The 18,056-nt window shown below is 47.8% G+C and overlaps 1 protein-coding gene across 5 annotated transcripts in view; it reads left to right on the top strand.

Annotated features, from left to right (window-relative positions):
- Positions 1-18,056, top strand: part of fndc3a (fibronectin type III domain containing 3A) — a 62,293-nt gene that overhangs the window by 25,846 nt on the left and 18,391 nt on the right. For 4 of the 5 annotated variants that reach the window (XM_042062809.1, XM_042062808.1, XM_042062812.1 and 1 more), the window contains 7 exons: positions 9,253-9,329; positions 11,114-11,369; positions 12,032-12,358; positions 13,627-13,685; positions 15,295-15,554; positions 16,681-16,740; positions 17,303-17,441. In XM_042062809.1, the coding sequence (XP_041918743.1) occupies positions 9,253-9,329; positions 11,114-11,369; positions 12,032-12,358; positions 13,627-13,685; positions 15,295-15,554; positions 16,681-16,740; positions 17,303-17,441 (1,178 nt within the window). Of the gene's footprint in view, positions 1-8,349; positions 8,612-9,252; positions 9,330-11,113; positions 11,370-12,031; positions 12,359-13,626; positions 13,686-15,294; positions 15,555-16,680; positions 16,741-17,302; positions 17,442-18,056 lie in introns of those variants that run through there. The other variant, XM_042062811.1, reaches the window with a different exon arrangement.

Below are 18,056 nucleotides of genomic sequence, written 5' to 3'. Positions count from 1 at the left end.
AAAAAAGGAAAAGAGAGTACAGGAGATGGAGGAGGGGTACAGGAGATGGAGGGATAGATGGGCAGAGAATGAGGGAGAGAAGGAGAGAGTGCGAGTCAGCACTGGCAGAGGACTGAAGGCTCTTGTCTGTCTGTGTGACTCACAGCAGCAGTGATTCTGAGCAAGCGCTGCTACTGTAGGTGATTCAGCTCTCGGGCCAAGCCCAGCCCAGTCCAGTCCAGAGCCCCCACTGTCCCCTTAGACCGCACCCACCAGCGCCAACACCGCATCCCACCACACCACAGCCCACGCCCCACCACCATGAAGTGCTGAATCAAATGTACCCCCACTATTTCTCATTTCCATCTATCTCCCTTCTCTCTCCCTGACCCTCTCTCATTCTCATAATCCACTCCCCCCCCCCCCCGATTGATTCCTTGCTGTAGTCTATCCTCATCCACCACTCAGAGCTGGTCTAAGCCCAGTGTGATCACTCATTGTCACGGTGACCGTATCAGATCAGCCCCAGGCTGCGCCACATCTGAGTCCTGAGAGTCCTTACGTCTGTGTGTGTGACTCATCTGACATGTCACAGGGCCACACTGTTAACCCATCTACACGCGCACACGCACGCACGCACTTGAGCACTCCCCCACCCCCTGCTGTGACAGGGAGGGACACAGTTGTCAGTGAAGCAGGTTACCAAGCATACCCCTATTTTTTGCACCAATGGCCTGAGTTTCTCTGGAGAATTTATCCTTTAATTTCAGCAATGTGGGCGATCTGGCAGAGGGCATCGCACTCGCTGGACACAAGAACGCGTGGACATCCTGTGTGTGTGTGTGTGTGTGTGTGTGTGTGTGTGTGTGTGTGTGAGAACGAAGGCAGGTGGTGTTTGGCGTGGGTGGGTGCATCCATCAGGCCTTTGCTCGTGCTGCACTCGTGCTGTGAGGGAGTGAAACCTGCCAGAGCTCTAATATACACTCTGGGCCTCCTTCTCTCTTTACTTACACACATACACACCACACCACCTCCATTTTTCAAACACATACACTATCTCTCTCTCATATACTGTACACACACACTCACACTCATGCACAGCCTGTCTTCTCTCTGCTTCTGTCTGCTTAGGCAGCCCTATCCTCACACACACACACACACACACACGCACACAGGCACACGCAAAGCCATACACATAGCCACATGGCCATCGCTGAACCATGTAAAATGCAATCATAAAGTGGATTAGTAGTTTCCACAGGTCATTTGTGCAGTGAAACGTGCATACTTTTTTTCCCTGCTTACTTTCTCTCACCCACGCAGAAAAAAAAACACACTTAGCCTTACTTTGCTACAAGCTTAACTTACAACTGGAACTTAGCGTGCGTTATTATTATCATAGACTGTCGTTTATTATGCAGCGATAAGCTTTTGTGTCCGTTATCAGCATCCGTGTGCATTTGCATTCGTGAAATGCCAAGGTTGCTAACCAGCGCTGGCCGTCCGTTTTCCCCCAGAGCGGACATCGCAGACAGTAATGACAGCGTGGACTTCCTCCACACGTTTCATCTTTATTTATGAAAGGTGTCAGGGACATAATGCATGGCGGCCGGCACGGCAGGGTTACATAATGAGCCGAGCTGAGCTGAGCTGCCACACCAAGGCTTCGGCTCTTTGTTCAACGCTGACTCAAAGATGGACGCCTGGTGCAGCCACAGACACATACGCATGCACAAAAACCACACAGACACACAGACACACAGACACACAGACACACAGACACACAGACACACAGACACACAGACACACAGACACACAGACACACAGACACACAGACACACAGACACACAGACACAGGCTGATAGTAGGCTCCATGACAGAAACCTACTGCAGCTCGGCGCATTGCTGGAGAGATAACGAGCCACATTAAGGTCACGGAGGTTTTGACCATAAATCATAGTCTTAGTTCCCTAAAGGGTCTCGGTTTTTTTAAGAAGAGATGTTTCATTTTTTGACGTGCAGTTATTAATTATTACTGAGTGACATGGTCAGGCCATACCTCATGTCGTTTTTATCGCTGTCGTTCAGTCGAGGATTAAATGTCATGTCCATATTTCTGGACTCCAGCATGTATGTCTTGTACTGGCTAATGAATAGATCAGGGCAATCAGTGATGTTCCTACAGTATGTAGACAAGCATGCTGTAACACATGTTTACAGTCTTGTGTGCCTTCTTGTGTGTGTTCTCTCTCTCTCTCTCCCTGTCTGTCTGTCTGTCTCTTCCTCCCTCTCTCTCTCTCTCTCTCTCTCTCTCTCTCTCTCTCACTCTCTTTCCCCCTTCCTCCCTCTCAGCCAGTTCATTCATAGCATCTGCAGTTGGTGGTTTTCTGAAAGAATGAGGGGGTGAGTCATCCCCCTTTTCTGTGCAGAGAGAGATAGAGGGGGGGGGGGGGGTGAGAAAGACAAGGATCCATGCCCTTTATTGATGTGATGCTAATGTGTGGGTGAGGGGGTGGAACACTAAGCTGTGTGTGTGTGTGTGTGAAGAGGGGCAAAGTTGTGACTTATTTTTGTCCCCTTCTCTGCAGCATTCATTCATGACCCTATTTGCTTGAAGAATACTCACACCCTCCGAGACACTTGTCTTGAGTGTGTACTTGTGGAGTGTGTCCTTCCCTAATAAATGTATATTCGTAAATGTGTGTGTGTGGCAGAGGAGGGGGTTGAATCGTCCTTTAGAAATGGCTGAAGCTGTTAAACTGATGAGTGGGTGAGTCACTCTTGCAGTAGAGAGTTTGTGTGTGTGTGTGTGTGTGTGTGTCTGCACCTACGTGTGTGTGCCTGCGCCTATGTATGTGTAACTTCAGGTGTGTAAGTGAATCTGTGCAGCCTCTTCAGTGTGTGTAGTCATATCTGTGCGCATGTGTGAAGGAAGGTGTGTGTGTGTGTGTGTGTGGAATCAGTAACCCTCTGTTTCGCCCAGAAGAGAATTACCCCCCGAAATGAGCTAATCATCTCCCTTTTTCAGTCTTCTTTTTTATTTTTATCCCTCTGTTCCTCTCCGGGGAGGGACCAGGGGGTCAGTGTGGGCGGTGGACGGACGTCATGCGCGTGGCGAGGGGTCACGGGGGTCGTTGGCGTGGCAGCGGAGCAGAATGATGTAATGAGACATTGAGCATGCAGGTCCACCTCAGTTGGGCTGGTGGACGACTTGCATGTTCAGTAATGAGAGAGGGAGGGAGAGAGAGAGGGGGGGGGGGGGCTCTCTTTCCATTACAAAGCCTTGCAATACCAAGAGTTGAGCAAAGGCAAGACCTCTCCTACCAACCTGGTCCACAGCCAACCTTTTCTACTAACACATTCTAACACCCCAGGCATGCAAGACCAGGTCCAAATTAGCCAATATACTCCACCAAAGCAAATTTCCTCATATTTAAAAGATAATTATTATCAACATTGGCAATCAAAAACCAAATCACAAAGCAAAATGCAATGCTATTTGGCCCTAAATAGAGTATACACTTGCAAATTACCTGACTAAAATTAAAGAAACCAATTCTTAGAAAGAAACCAAACTCCATTTCTTAACAGAATGCAAAACATTTCAAGCAATCCGTGAAATCTACTTCCCAAAATTTGAAGAAAAATATCCTAATTTTATCACTCTACCAATCCAAAGCAAATTACCTTTTATTTTGGGTGAAGACAAATCCAGCTGTATCATAGCTGCCCAGTACATCCTTGTCTGTCACCAACTGAGGGACAGTGAGTGACTTACATTGAACCTACATTTGTACATATCCTCACACAGAAACACACACACACACACACACACACACTGATATATCTCTAGCCACACACACACACACCCTCACTATCCTCTGTTTAAAAATGAAATGACATTATGATAATTTATACTATAGGCTGCCTATATAAATGTCTGTTTAGGCACATAATTCACTGATACATTCCTTGTCTGTTGTTATGTCCATGTCTTATACCTGTATGTTCAATGTATGTAATAATTGCTTTGGCAATACAAATCTCTAACTATTTGTCATGCCAATAAAGCACTTTTGAATTGAATTGAGAGGGAGATGGCTGTCTTTTGTCTTTCACTATGCCTTCTCTGTCTCTCTTTTGTTTTTTAACTCGTCCATTTGTTCATCTGTTCTTTCTTTCTTTCTTTCTTTTTTCTTTTTCTTTCAACTCACCATGTCTTTCTGTCTTCTTTTTTATGTCATCTCTCTCTCTCTCTCTCTCTCTCTCTCTCTCTCTCTCTCTCTCTCTCTCTCTCTCTCTCTCTCTCTGTCTCTGCCACTTGGCTCGGCCCTTTCTTCACTTCCCCTCTCTTTCTCCCGCTCCCCGTTCTATGCTCATCACTGCCTCTCTAATCTGCTAATGAAATGTTGCCCCCTTGGCAAACGACTACCCCCCCTGGACTGATGGTAGGTCTCTTGCCTCTCTCTCCGGGTGGTGCACTGACATGAGGTGTGTGTGTGTGTGTGTGTGTGTGTGTTACGATCAGCTGAATGAATCCTTCCAGTGTGTGAGTCGGCCTGGCTTTTTAATTAGCAATTAGCCTGAGATGACGGCTCGGGTTGGCTGTGCATTATTTAATTGTTTAAGGGGGGAGATCTGTAATTAGGCCTTGCAAGAAAGACTGCTTATGTGTGTGTGTGCGAGAGATTCTAGTGACACAGACACACACACACACACTGGCATGCATTGCACACCTCCTGTTTGAGAGACAGGTACAGTTCTTAGGGCCACCCACTCCTTTCCCATCCCTGTACTGCCACGTCTGATGTGTCTCCTCTGGGAGCTGACACCCATTCTACCGTCTTTCACCTCATTCTCCCCCACTTCTCACCTCATTCCCCACTTTTCACTCTCTTATCATCTCTCTCCATCACTCTATCCTTTACTCACTCACTCTCTCTCTCTCTCTCTCTCTCTCCCACTCCTCTGTTTTCCTTTTCTACTCTTCTCTCTCTGTGTTCCTCTCTCCATGAGGGGCTCCTCTTTCGCTCCCCTTTCTCTTTGTCCCTTTGGCCGATACTCCCTCCTTCACCGCTCGCTCGCTCTTTTCCTTTGTCTGTCGCCATCATCGATTCCCTTTGCCTCTCTAGGCTGCCGTGTGTTTGGCAAGTTCTCTCTCCCACACACACACACACACACACACACACACACACACACACACACACACACACACACACACACAAAGACACACAGAGAGAGAGAGAGAGATTTTCCACTCACAATCACACTTACCCATATCTTGTGTATGTCAAATGCACTGTTTTGCTCACTCACACACTCACGCACTCCAGTCTTACACACACACACACAAATACGCCATGCATGTGTCGATGCTAGTAGATGCTTCTGAGGCCACCACAGACAGCAACGGTGTTATGTGCTGTAGCATCAGATATCAGATAACCACAGGGCTATTATCTGATCTTATGGTGTTGATCTCTCTCTCTCTCTCTCTCTCTGTTGGTCAGGTAAAGTTGTTGCTGTTCTCTTTTTGTTACACACATGGACACACCCACACACATACATACACAACTGGCTGGCCTGTTTGTTCTCATGCTTCATTTGAAATGTGTTGTCGTGTACATTCACAAGCCAAATGTGCTACTTGAAAAGGGCATGTGTGTGTGTGTGTGCGCATGCATGCGCGTGTGTTTGCACATGTTCTCACGACTATTTATGTCCTTTTTCCTTCTCTGTTGGCCTAACCTTCTGACCTTGAGATGGTTGTGCGTAGGCATGGGACATCAGTTATTCTGGAGTGTTTGCGTGTGTTTGTGTGCATTTAGATCCAACCCACAATGCTGTGTGTGTGTGTGGGGGGGGGGGGGGGGGGGCATTCAGGATGTGAATTGCCGTTTTGTTTGTGTTTGTACTTTTGTGGTACTCTGCATGTCTGCCTATCTTGTTTGTGTGTGTGTGTGTGTGTGTGTACCTTGTGATTGTGTTTATCTGAGCCTGTTTGGTGTCTGCAGAGAGGCAGGGGTTGTGTCATGGGGCAGGGATGTTTGTGTGTACCTTGTATTAATGAGGGATGGAAGGTGTGTGTGTGTGTGTGTCTGTGTGTGTGTCCGTGTGTATGTCCGTGTGGATTGGGACATGGCCTTTTGGGTCTGATCTTTTTTTTGTATGTGTGTGTCTTCGTAACTCTCCTCGTCATGACAGCATCAAAATGATCCTGTTGCGCATGCCATCACCACAGATACCTATGCGTGGATGATGTGCAGGCAGGTGCAGTGTGTTGGGGGGGGTGGGGTTTGGGGGGGGGTATGGGGTGATTACTGTTGTAATTGTTTCGATGCTCACTGTTTGTTATGATCTCTCAGTCTCAGTCTGTTTCACTGTCTCTCACTCTCCTTCTCCACCCTCGTTCACCCTGCCGATACTTTGCATTCGTCTTTGTGTGTCTGTGTGTCTGTTTCACAGCCTGAGCGTCTCTCTCTCTCTCTCTCTCTCTCTCTCTCTCTCTCTCTCTCTCTCTCTCTCTCTCTCTCTCTCTCTCTCTCTCTTGCTCGCTTTCTCTTTGTCTTCCTCTCTCCATCCCACGCTGGACTGATATTGTATTCAGAAATCAATGATGGCATACGCACACAGAGGTCAGGTGTGTGTGTGTTTCTCCCACGCTTCTGGCACAAACACACACTTGCACACACACTCACAGACACAAACCCTAGTGAGAGAGCGTGACTCACCCACTCATCAGTTTCACAGGTTCAGCCCTTTCTAAAGGACAACTCACACACACACACACACACACACACACACACACACACGAAAGGGAGATAGGTGAGTGGATAATAGCCTTTGGAGCGCCGCCATTCTGCATGTGGAGGACCAGAGACCCCAGACATGGCCGTCTGAGTCAGTGCAGTGCTGAGAGCCAACGACACTGCTAAACCAAGCACGACTACTGATTGAGCGACTTAGCTGACAGCTGCAGACTGACCCGAGCTTTCGTCATGTACTACAGAGTGAGCCACACAACTAGGGTACTATCTCTGTGTGTACGTATGTGTGTTGGTGTGTGTTCCTGTGTGTGTGGCGGTGGGGAGGGGAAGTAATGGCGATACACTTTGGATGGGAGGTCAGTTGGCATCTGTCTTTGGCATAGGTCCCTCAAATCATAAATTCCCACTGGCCAAGCGAATGCTCCCTAAGGCTTCTAGCTTAGTGCGGTTGCCTGGAATCTCTGCACTGTGCTCAGTAGCCAACAACCCCCCCCCTGCCCAAAGTCGAAGGCACGTCTGAGCTCTCATTTAGACGCTCGTCAGCCTAGTGTTGGGGCATAAAAATTTACTGCCAGACTCCCAGTCTGGATGCCACTGGCTCCGCATCTGGGCATATGCCCACACTTTTCTTGGTCACTCGTGACCTTGGTGACAGTGGGCACTGCTTTATGCTGCCTGTGAGCCTGTTCACTGAGGCAGACCGCCATCCTATAATCGTCATGCACAAAAAGGGGCTACCCCATGTTGCGGCTGCCTGTCAGCCTGTCAGTTGTGGTGAGCATCTGAGAGACTGACAGGCAATCTGAAAGTTCAACAACTATTCTTTCATGTCCATAATTCTGTCTCATCCTTATTCTTACTACTTCTTAATACTACATCTTACTACATCTTAAAATAGGCCTACATGTCCACTTAATCTCAGCTACAGTACTTACACTTTTTCTCACTTGTATGTGCTGCTAACAAGCCCATGGAAGTGGTTTCCCTAATAGGGATTTGCAGCAGATCAAGACAATTGGCCTGGCTTCCATTTTTAACCATGGAGTTCTATATCTGGTGTTCTCTCAGTCAGCCTACACCACTAGTCTTTACTGCAAGCTAATGCTGCAGCTCCTGCTAACAACTCATGATACAAGCTGCTAGCCTCTAGGGCCAAGTTAGCATTTTCAGCTTGGCTGTCTGGCATGCTTAGCCGTGCGTGCGTGCGTGCGTGTGTGTGTGTCATTGTGTAAGAGAATGTTTCCCCTTGTCTTTGTGGTAACTTCTTATTAACTTGCAGTATGTGAACATAGGCCTATTTGTGTGTGTGTGTGTGTGTGTGTGTGTGTGTGTGTGTGTGTGTCTCTGGCCAGAGGAAGCTACATCTCACACACAGAGAGGTCTTCCGTGGGTAGGGGATGTGTCAAGAGTCAAGACCGTGTTTCCTCTCGGTGGTTTTGTTGGCTGTGTGAAGATGGTGTCTGTACTCAAATGTGTGCGGGTGAGCGAAAGACGAGAACATGTGAATAAGTAGTCTCCTGTGGGACGTCTGAAGGCCTACTCAGTTTATGGTTAGTGTGTGTGTGTGTGTGTGTGTGTGTGTGTGTGTATATGTCTGTGTCTGTGTCTGAAATGCTGAGCTGTCCTTTCTCTTAACCTGGGTCTGGTCTATCTGTAGGGGAGGAGTTTTGTACATTTGGCCAATGAGTGCACAGAATATGAGGGCCCACCCTTATGTACACAAGCATGCGCACTTTCTCTTTCACTCACACACACGCACACATACACGGAAGCATGCACACACAGGTGATTGTTGTTATTCTTTTTGACTGATTTAAACACCATCACTATGAGCGGAAAGTCAATGCCGACAGAGCAAACTGGAGGTCTGTGTATATGTTTGCTTTTCCGTATTTCCTAGAGTTAGTGTGTGTGTGTGTGTGTGTGTGTGTGTGTGTGTGTGTGTGTGTGTGTGTGTGTGTGTGTGTGTGTGTGTGTGTGTGTGTGTGTGTGTGTGTGTGTGTGTGTGTGTGTGTGTGTGTGTGTGTGTGTGTGTGTGTGTGTGTGTGTGTGTGGGGAGTGAAAGTGCCGTGCTGGCAGTGCAGGTGCTCTTTGACAGCGCTGAGTGGCTGAGCACACACAGACACACACCTCTGTGTGTTTGTGTGTGTGTGTGTAAAGCAACACCGGCGCACTGTCAGCCACTCTGCTGTAACCAGTGCATCACACCATTTTTAAAGGCACGCTCTTAAGGCAAGCCAGCAAGCCTTTGATTGAAAGCCCTGGGCATGGAGTGCACCAGAGTGTGGACCTTACTTATGATATGAACGGGAGTTTGGGGGGTAGTAGCAGGGGTTTGAGAGCACAAATGGAAACGGTAGTTCAGAGTTTGACCACTGAGAAATGAACTGTGGGAATTTGAGTTTCCTGGAGCTGTGTTTGAATAAATGGTGTTGATAGATGTTGAGAGATTATGAATATTAAATATTGTCTTTCTCTCTCCCTGTGTGTGTGTGCGTGTGTCCAGGTCCTGCTCAGGTTCCCATGATGTCCCCAAATGGTTCAGTGCCTCCAATCTATGTGCCTCCTGGATACGTTTCACAGGTACGGTCATCACACACAGTCCACTAATGAATAATGCTAGCCTGACGTTGTCATACTCAATTCTAGTCAGAATGGGGCAGCTGTGGCCTACTGGTTAGGGCTTCGGGCTTGGAACCGAAGGGTTGCCGGTTGGATCCCCGACCAGTAGAAAAAATGTGGGCGGGGGAAGTGGTTGAGCACTGCTCTCCCATGCCCACATCCACGGCTGAAGTGCCCTTGAGCAAGGCACCTAACCCCTCACTGCTCCCCGAGCACCACTGTAGCAAGGCAGTTCACTGCTCCTAATTAGTGTGTGCTTCACCTCACTGTGTGTTCACTGTGTGCTCTGTGTGTTCACTAATTCACGGATGGAATAAATGCAGGGACCAAATTCTTTGTATAGGCAAGTATACTAGGCCTATAAACCTGATTTACGATTTACATTTAAGTCTGATACTGCTCCATTGGGATGTGATTATGGGGCGTGTTTTAACCGATACAGGGGTATAGATGCACTCAATGTATAGACCTTACCAATCAGAACAACGAAATGGCTTACCGTGAGCTGTAGGAAGAACACCCGAACCATCCTTCTCCACAAATGCCTTCACATAGTTTTCTGGTCTTTATTAAGTTAAGTTTCTGGTCTTTATTAAGTTAAGTTATTGCGTGATAGTGGAAAAAAAAAATCTGTTCACACCGATGCTAAAAACTGCTGGGGAAGGGTGTCACAAACCCTGCGGCACACAGGTGCCTAATCAGAGGCTTCAAACAAATGAGGGAACAACATGTCACAATGCAAAAACGCCATTTTCCCCTGATTACATGCAAAAGCCGGAGTTTTCTTAGCTTAGTTTTTTTTAGCTATCTGTTCTAGTGGAACAATTCCAGACCGAACTTCCCAACTTCAAATGTTGTGGGCGGGGCTAGGTTCGGCTGGCTTCCAGGCTAGAATAATGCATTACGCCAGTAAACCATGTTAATTGAAACAAGTTAATTTAAAAAAAGACTCAACCTTTCTGTTGTTTATAATATCTCTTGTGTCCCCCACGTTCATGCCTTTATTTTTATTACATGCCATGGTGTTCTCCTTCTGCTCACATTCCCCTTCATCTGAACATCCATTTCATCATTCTATCTCCACTTCCTTTTATGCTACCTTTCTCTCTTCTTTCTTTCTTTCTTTCTTTCTTTCTCTCTCTCTCTCTCAATTAAATTTTCGATTCAAATGAGCTCTATTGGACTCTTACAACAGTAGTGTCTGAGCAAACATTCTCGTTTAATAGGCCGAGATTTGCTTAAATTGCCGAATTCAACTTGCTCATATTTGGGACAGGCATCTGTATGCTTAGATCGTGCGCACAAAAGTGGGCCTGGTCTTTCACACAAAGGTTTTGCTCAGCAAAGATATCATCAGTTTGAATACTATCACATGCATCACAGCGTTTATAATCTTTATGGTTACCAAAGGTAGGGAGTCACCATTTAAACCTCTCTTTAACATTACCTACTTTCTCTTTAACATTAAACTTCTGTCAATATGGACTGTAGGTAAACATTTAGACACTCTGGCTAACACCACCTGCTTTTCATCTGTGGAAGTGTGTTCTAAGCAGTGCCTTAAACTCAGGTTTTAAGAGGTTTTAAAAGCAGACTAGGCTTCTTAATAAAACCTCAAGCCATCGAGAGTTTACTGTATTTTAACACGATAATACAAACCGACAAACCGATGATGGGGGGGAAATAAGAAGAAATAATGCTTTCTTGTAATAATTGACCAAATCATCTTCCTCTCTCTCTCTCAGATCATCGAGGAGAATGGTGTTCGGCGGGTGCTTGTGCTTCCCCAGCCAGAATTCCACCACGGCGGGCACTCACCCCTGCACCACGCGCCGCCCCCGCCACCACCCCCTCACGCCCACATGCCCGCCTTCCTGCCACACCCGCCCATGATGGGCCCGCCGCCACCCCACCTCTACTCAGGCATGGCAGGCGGCGCCAGCGACATGAGACACGAGTATATCTCACAGTACCACCCTGCACACATCTACTCCGAACAGGGTAAGTGCGCACAGGCACACGCCACACGCACATATACACACGCACACGCACATATACACACATATACTTCATACTCCTACAGCCACCAAAGGCATGAGCCCTCAGTATCTGTCCTGCACAGAAACACTGACAAGGGTAAGTGGGGTGCACATACACTATACACTATACATGCACATAAAGTTACTAGAAGCATGAGCCCTCATTATGTACCCTGTGCAGATGCACTCAGAGCAGGGTAAGTGGGGAAGACACACACACACACACACACACACACACACACACACACACAATCCTCTTGTGTATCCTCACAACAGGGTGCGGAGGCAACATATGGCCCTCTCACAGAGTTCACAGCATGTTCAGAACAGACTGAACCATACTTACACACTTACACACTCAACAGAGCAGAGCTAGGCAGACACACATGCACCCACAGATCCACTGACGCACAGCTTTCCCAGCTGTGTCCCCTACACACACACACACACACACACACAGGCACACACATACTCACCTTCCGGAAGGCTCTTCACCCCCCCCCCCCCCCCCCATCCCCCCACCCCCCGTCACACTCTAGGGGCAGCACTTAATCCACAGGCCACTACTTATGTCCTTCTGCTCAATTAAACCTATCCCCCACCTGCCTCCTCTGTTGTCTGCAGACCCCCACTCTCCCCACGGCCGCCCACAGTTTGTGCACCGCGACGAAAGGGCTAATAAAACCTACGAGCGGCTGCAGAAGAAGCTCAAGGAGCGACAGGGAGGCGAGAGAGGAGGAGGAGGAGGAGGAGGAGGCGGCGGCGGAGGACCCAACAAGGACAGCCCTCCGTCCTCTCCGCAGAAGAACCGCGGGACTCCGCTGGTCTCGGACGTCCACAACGGCTTGGGCGGCAAGGGGCCAGAGCAGGAGCTGAGCCCCAGCGGCTCCCCCGGTTCGCCCAGTCGCTCGGCCGCCAGCGGGGGACGGGAGAGGATCATGGAGCCCGGAGGTAAGGGGGCCAAATCTGGACACTGCTGACAGAAGACCTTGGTTATCAGGCTCAGGTCTGTTAGCTCAGGATCACAGCTAACCTTGTGTGTGTGTGTGTGTGTGTGTGTGTGTGCGTGTGTGTCTGTGCGTGTGTGCGTGTGTGTGTGTGTGTCTGTGCGTGTCATGGTCTCTGGTTGTACAGCTGAAACCATAGCTGCTTTCACAGGTGGTGTAAGTCCACATGTCTTATGGGTATCAAGCGGTTGAGCCGTGTATCCCAACATTTCAAACTCCGAACTTAGGCGGCTCTTACACTACTCCCCTCCTAGTATTTTGGACGACATTATGTAAATGACCTCATGTCTGAGCGAAGTGAAGAACATGCAGAGCTGCTGTTCATGTGCGTGTTCAACCATGTTCCACCTGTTCAACCATGTTCCACCTGTTCAACCATGCGGAGATTCTGTTCATATGCATCGGTGTCATTCGCATAATACGAACACATAATGTCCATTTAAGGATCATATCTGAATCACCCAAAGGGTCGGACATCCGTTTGACAAAGACCCGCATATAGTGCGGAGGACATGTCTGGAAACAGTTCATGACACACACATGCACCCTCACACAGGGGAGGCCCAGTCACTTCACACTTGCACACCGTGCTTCTGTAAGTGTATCCAAATGTATATACAGGTATACATATACAGGCATCTTCTTGAGTTCTGCTGCAGTACACCTGTGCCCTGCAGTAGTTAATAATTTTCTTAATCAATTTTCCCCCATCGCTGGTCCTCTACTCGGTAATTATTTTCAGGCATTTATTATCAGCGTACTATCTTAGTTTTCCTATGGGTCCACTCATCTTCATTACCGCATCTAGGATTACAGACATTTGTCAAGCTCTTAGCCCTTCACCTAAACAAGGCCTGACTTGGCCCCAGTCCAGCCACATTCCCTTCAAGGTTCATTACGCCAGGCTAAAAAAGCAATTCGGGGCTTGTGCGTTATCCATCATCCCCTAAACAGCCCATTGTTGTCTTGTCTACACACACTGACGTGACCGCTAAGTAATCGTAGTTGAATATTGTTCTCCCAGTCCTGCTATTTTCATAACAGCCATAGCAGGTATTACAGGGCAGGAGATGTGTCCATATGTATACATGCAACTGTACTGTTACTAAGTTACTGTGCAGGTATTTCAATATTGTGTGGCGCACATAGAGTGATGATGTGGGTGAATAAGTACTGTTAATCATAATTGCATTTGGTGCCATGTTTCCACAGAGTTGGATGAAGAGGCACAGGCACTGCAAGCGAGGCTAAACAACATTAGCAAGCCAGTGGTGAGTACAGTACCCCCCTCCCCCAGTCCCCCTCCACCACACACCACAACATTCATCTCCTTTATGAACAGCTGTGGCTTCAAAGCGGGGCCCAGCGCACTGACACACATCTTAATGGCAGTCAGTGTGGGTGTGTGTGGGGGAGAGAGAGAGGTGTGTGTGTTTGTGTGTGGGTGGGTGGCTCTGAAAGCCGTGGTTTTTAGTGTGCAGACAGACTCGACAGCACAAATACTGTTGATCCATCTGAAGGCGCACACACACATACACACACGCTAATACAAACATTACATCTTTTTAATGTAGATTTTAAATGTGTTTTTGATGCTTTGCCACTGCTGGCTTCATAAAAACACATCTGGCTCCTGTGTGCAAGAGGGGCCCTGCTGAAGCTAAGGCACTCGGCTGCTGCGTTGACACTTTCCTAATGATAACTAGTTTACGGAATATGAAAAAGTGTTTGTGCAGAATTCCCAGCTCCCTGTAGATCTCGTAACCGCTTACAGTAATGGCCGTGATTCATCTCAGATTTGGGCCCATTCAGATTTTATTATCCTCCACTGCGCCCCCACCCTTAATATCCAGCTGTTATTAGTGAAATGAAAACGCAAGCAGAACAGCCGGATGTGAGGAGGAAAGACTTCTGTCCTCGCCACCATAAATCATTTATTTCCCTCCTTCGTTTTTTTTTTTTTTATGTTTTTATTTGCCGTTATTTTTTTGTGCAGTCTCAGGCTTGGAACAGAACGCAAGGGCCTTTTGGCCTGGACAATGTTTGTTGGTGCGCAACTGCGTGTCTCAGCGAAAACTCCATGGCGAGCCAGACAGGAGGGAGAAGGAGCAGATTGTGTAATGAAATTCAGAGTGGTCCTTGATTGAGCTGAGACGGATGGAAATGGCCACAAGCTGCATTTACATCCAAGCCGAACAAATAGCTAGCGTCCATGAACACTAATGGAGATATCAACAGGAGCTATTTACATGTGTCTTCTCACTCGCTTTATTGCTCCCCTACATTAGCAATCTGTGCTCATTAAAATGCTAGTATTGTTCAATAGCCATGCAATTAAAAGATTGTGAATGGAAAATAGTCTGTTGTTGAATTACCACTATAATTAAAGCTTGTTGATCGAACAGAATGGAGTGGAAGGGATCACACCCATATCTTGGGAAAAGAGTGGGAAAAGGTTGTGTTTGTGTAGCACATCCGTAGGGATGATGAAAGCCAACACCAGTCTACCCTTACTCACACACTCTACTGAGTTTAAGCCAGGGAAGCAGTGCTTGTGGGCATGCTGTTCTTCCCCAAAGCCTAATTAAGAGAGGGAGAGCGTGACTACCGTGGCCCGTAGAAAGTTCTGGAAGAAGTAGCAAGCCAGTAAGCTGGAGAGGTGAAATGTCATAGTGCGCGATGAGTGTGGTGACTCACGGACAGACTGCAGCGATCAGCATTTTTTTATCCTGGTCTCCTCTGCCCTCGCCTGACTCCTGATGTGTCCTCTCTTCAGCCTACGAATGTTGTGTTGTGTTGGTTTGTGTTTTGTGTGTTGTGTGTTGTGTTTGATTTCTCTCTCCATTGACTGCTTCCTCTCTCCATTGGTTGCTTCCTCAGGTGGTGGAGATCCACGCGCGTGGCGTGTCTCTGAGTTGGAGCGCCCCTCCCAGGCCAGATGCCGAGGCCGAGGCCGAGGCCGAAGCCGAGGCCGGGGGCGCAGGGGACAGGGCGGCAGAGGGAGAGACGGAGGCAGAGGGCGAGGGTGAGGAAGCACGGGAGGAAGAGGAGGCCGATCAGACACCTCCAGACCCCCCCTTCACCTATGAGGTGTCCGTCTCCTACAGTGGCAAAGACGGCAGATACAAGAGTGCATTCAGGTAAGTAGGACTGGGCGTATGAGTCATTTACAGCAGGAGTGGAGTCTTGACTGACTGATATGGCTTTCTTCACACGGGGCAGCCGTGGCCTACTGGTTAGCGCTTCGGACCTGTTACCGGAGGGTTGCCGGTTCGAACTCCGACCAGTAGGCATTGCTGAAGTGCCCTTGAGCAAGGCACGTAACCCCTCACTGCTCCCCGAGCGCCGCTGTTGTTGCAGGCAGCTCACTGCGCCGGGATTAGTGTGTGCTTCACCTCACTGTGTGTTCACTGTGTGCTGAGTGTGTTTCACTAATTCACGGATTGGGATAAATGCAGTGACCAAATTTCCCTCACAGGATCAAAAGAGTATATATACTTATACTTAGCAACATTTTCATATTAAGGGCATTTAAAGGAAGTGGACTTTTTCCTGTGCTAGGGTTGTAATATTCACATGAACACTGCTCGTCTAATCTTCTGTCTCACTTTGAGTATTGTATGAAAGACACAGTGCTGTACATTTGGTAGCACAGGCAGACTGTTATGTACGTGGCCCTAGTATTTCTTCAAGACTTACTGTAACCTGTAAAACCAAAGCAAAGAAACAATACTTCAAAGTGTCCATGGCTGTCATTTTTACTGGTGTGTTCAGCTGTACATCTTAAGTTAGTCCACTTAACCAGAAATGGCACAGATAATGTGGAGGGGAAAATCACATTAACACCTGTTTCAATGCAGATAAATTTGTGTCCGCTGGTCTAGCCTAATTCACTCTTGTGTGGACGGAGGTCTTAGGTCGGTTGGGTGGAGGGAGTAATTCATCTAAGAATTATGTGCTGATTTACTACCTTTCTTTCTTTGCAAAACACACAAAATGGTAATGTGGTGACCTGACATTACCCATCACACAATGGTTAAACTCTGGGTACACAAGCGTATGAGGAAACTCTAAACAAAGTTGGTGTGCACACAGCCAGCTGGTGTTCTGGAACATGGCACCTTGGCCAAGTCCCAACCCTTCCCTCTCTTTTTAGACTGCTGACTTTGGATTTTTATTATTTATTTTATTTTAGTGTTTTTTTCCCCTTACTACTTCTCTTTAACAGTTATCTCTCGCTCTCTCTTCCTCTCCTCTCCTCTCCAGTGGTAAGGATCTGAGCACGACCATCGAAGACCTTAGACCAGCAACAGACTACCACGTCAGGTGGGTGGCCGTGGGGCCCGACTGCTCGGTGCCTGGAGCCTGGTGGCTGTTGTATTATTTAGGAGAACATAAACCGCCTGAATATTTCAGTGGCGTCAGTGGACGTGCTCAGCACAGGAAACACAGTTTTACCACCCCAACAGGAAACCTGCCTGCCATGCACCCTGGTTTAGGGCGTGTGGGTGATTTGTAAAAGCATTGGCAATTTGTTGGATGCTATGACCTATATAATGTGTGTGCGTGTGCGCGTGTACGTGCACTAGAGGCCTTTTCTTGGGACAGTTTGTGTGTGCATAAACATGTATGGCTGGTAGTGACTCCTATGTGTATGTGACCAGTCTAGATCATCATGCGTGACTGTGTTTTGGAGTGTGCGTTTATGTGTCTGTGTTTGTTTATCTTCAGACTTTAATACATGGTCCCTCAGTATCTGCTTGTGTGTGTGACTATGAACAGTTCCAAAGTCCATATGCAAACACTTACTTGGTTTCTCCTGATGTATAGGTGTGTGCTTTTTTATGCTAATGTGTGTGTGTGTGTGTGTGTGTGTGTGTGTGTGTAGGGTCCAGGCCATGTGTAAGTGTTTACAAGGCTCTCCCTCAGAAGCGGTGAGCTTCACCACTCTCAGCTGTGAGCCTGATGCCCCCAGCCCACCCAAGAAGACCAACGGCACCAAGAACTCCCTCAGCCTGCAGTGGAAGGTAGACAACCTCAGTCTTACTTACGCGCACACACACACACACACACACACACACACACACCAGCACCACTTGTGCAGACACAACAACATTAATGGACCCATTCACCCAAAAAAAGGCCAGGGGCATAGAGAATTCCCACAGGTTGCAGTGTAGAACTCAGTCTACACACACACACACACACACACACACACACACACACACCCTTGTATACATCGCATGCACTCAACTACATTCTGCTACAGAAGACCAACGGCAACAAAAACTTGCTTAGTCTTATGTAGACCTCAGTCTAAACCCACCCATGTGCATACGCATACACGTACACATATTCATACACTTAAACATACAGTACATTATCTGGACACATGCATATGCACATCCATGTATGCACAGTACTACCTTTCCATCCTCCAACCATACCCAGGCTTGCTTACACTGTCATATCTCAAGCGCTCCCCATAAAATCGCCCAAGCCTTTTCGAGTTCCCATTCCCCTCTCAACCTACCCACCTACACACACACACACACACACACACACACACACACACACACACACACACACACACACACACACACACACACAACAATGCACACACACTCGACCAGTCAAACACC

The sequence above is a fragment of the Alosa sapidissima genome, chromosome 15 (assembly GCF_018492685.1).
Source record: "Alosa sapidissima isolate fAloSap1 chromosome 15, fAloSap1.pri, whole genome shotgun sequence".
Taxonomy (NCBI): domain Eukaryota; kingdom Metazoa; phylum Chordata; class Actinopteri; order Clupeiformes; family Clupeidae; genus Alosa; species Alosa sapidissima.
The sequence above is the reverse complement of the archived record's forward strand: the minus strand, read 5'-3'. Positions and strand labels throughout refer to the sequence as shown.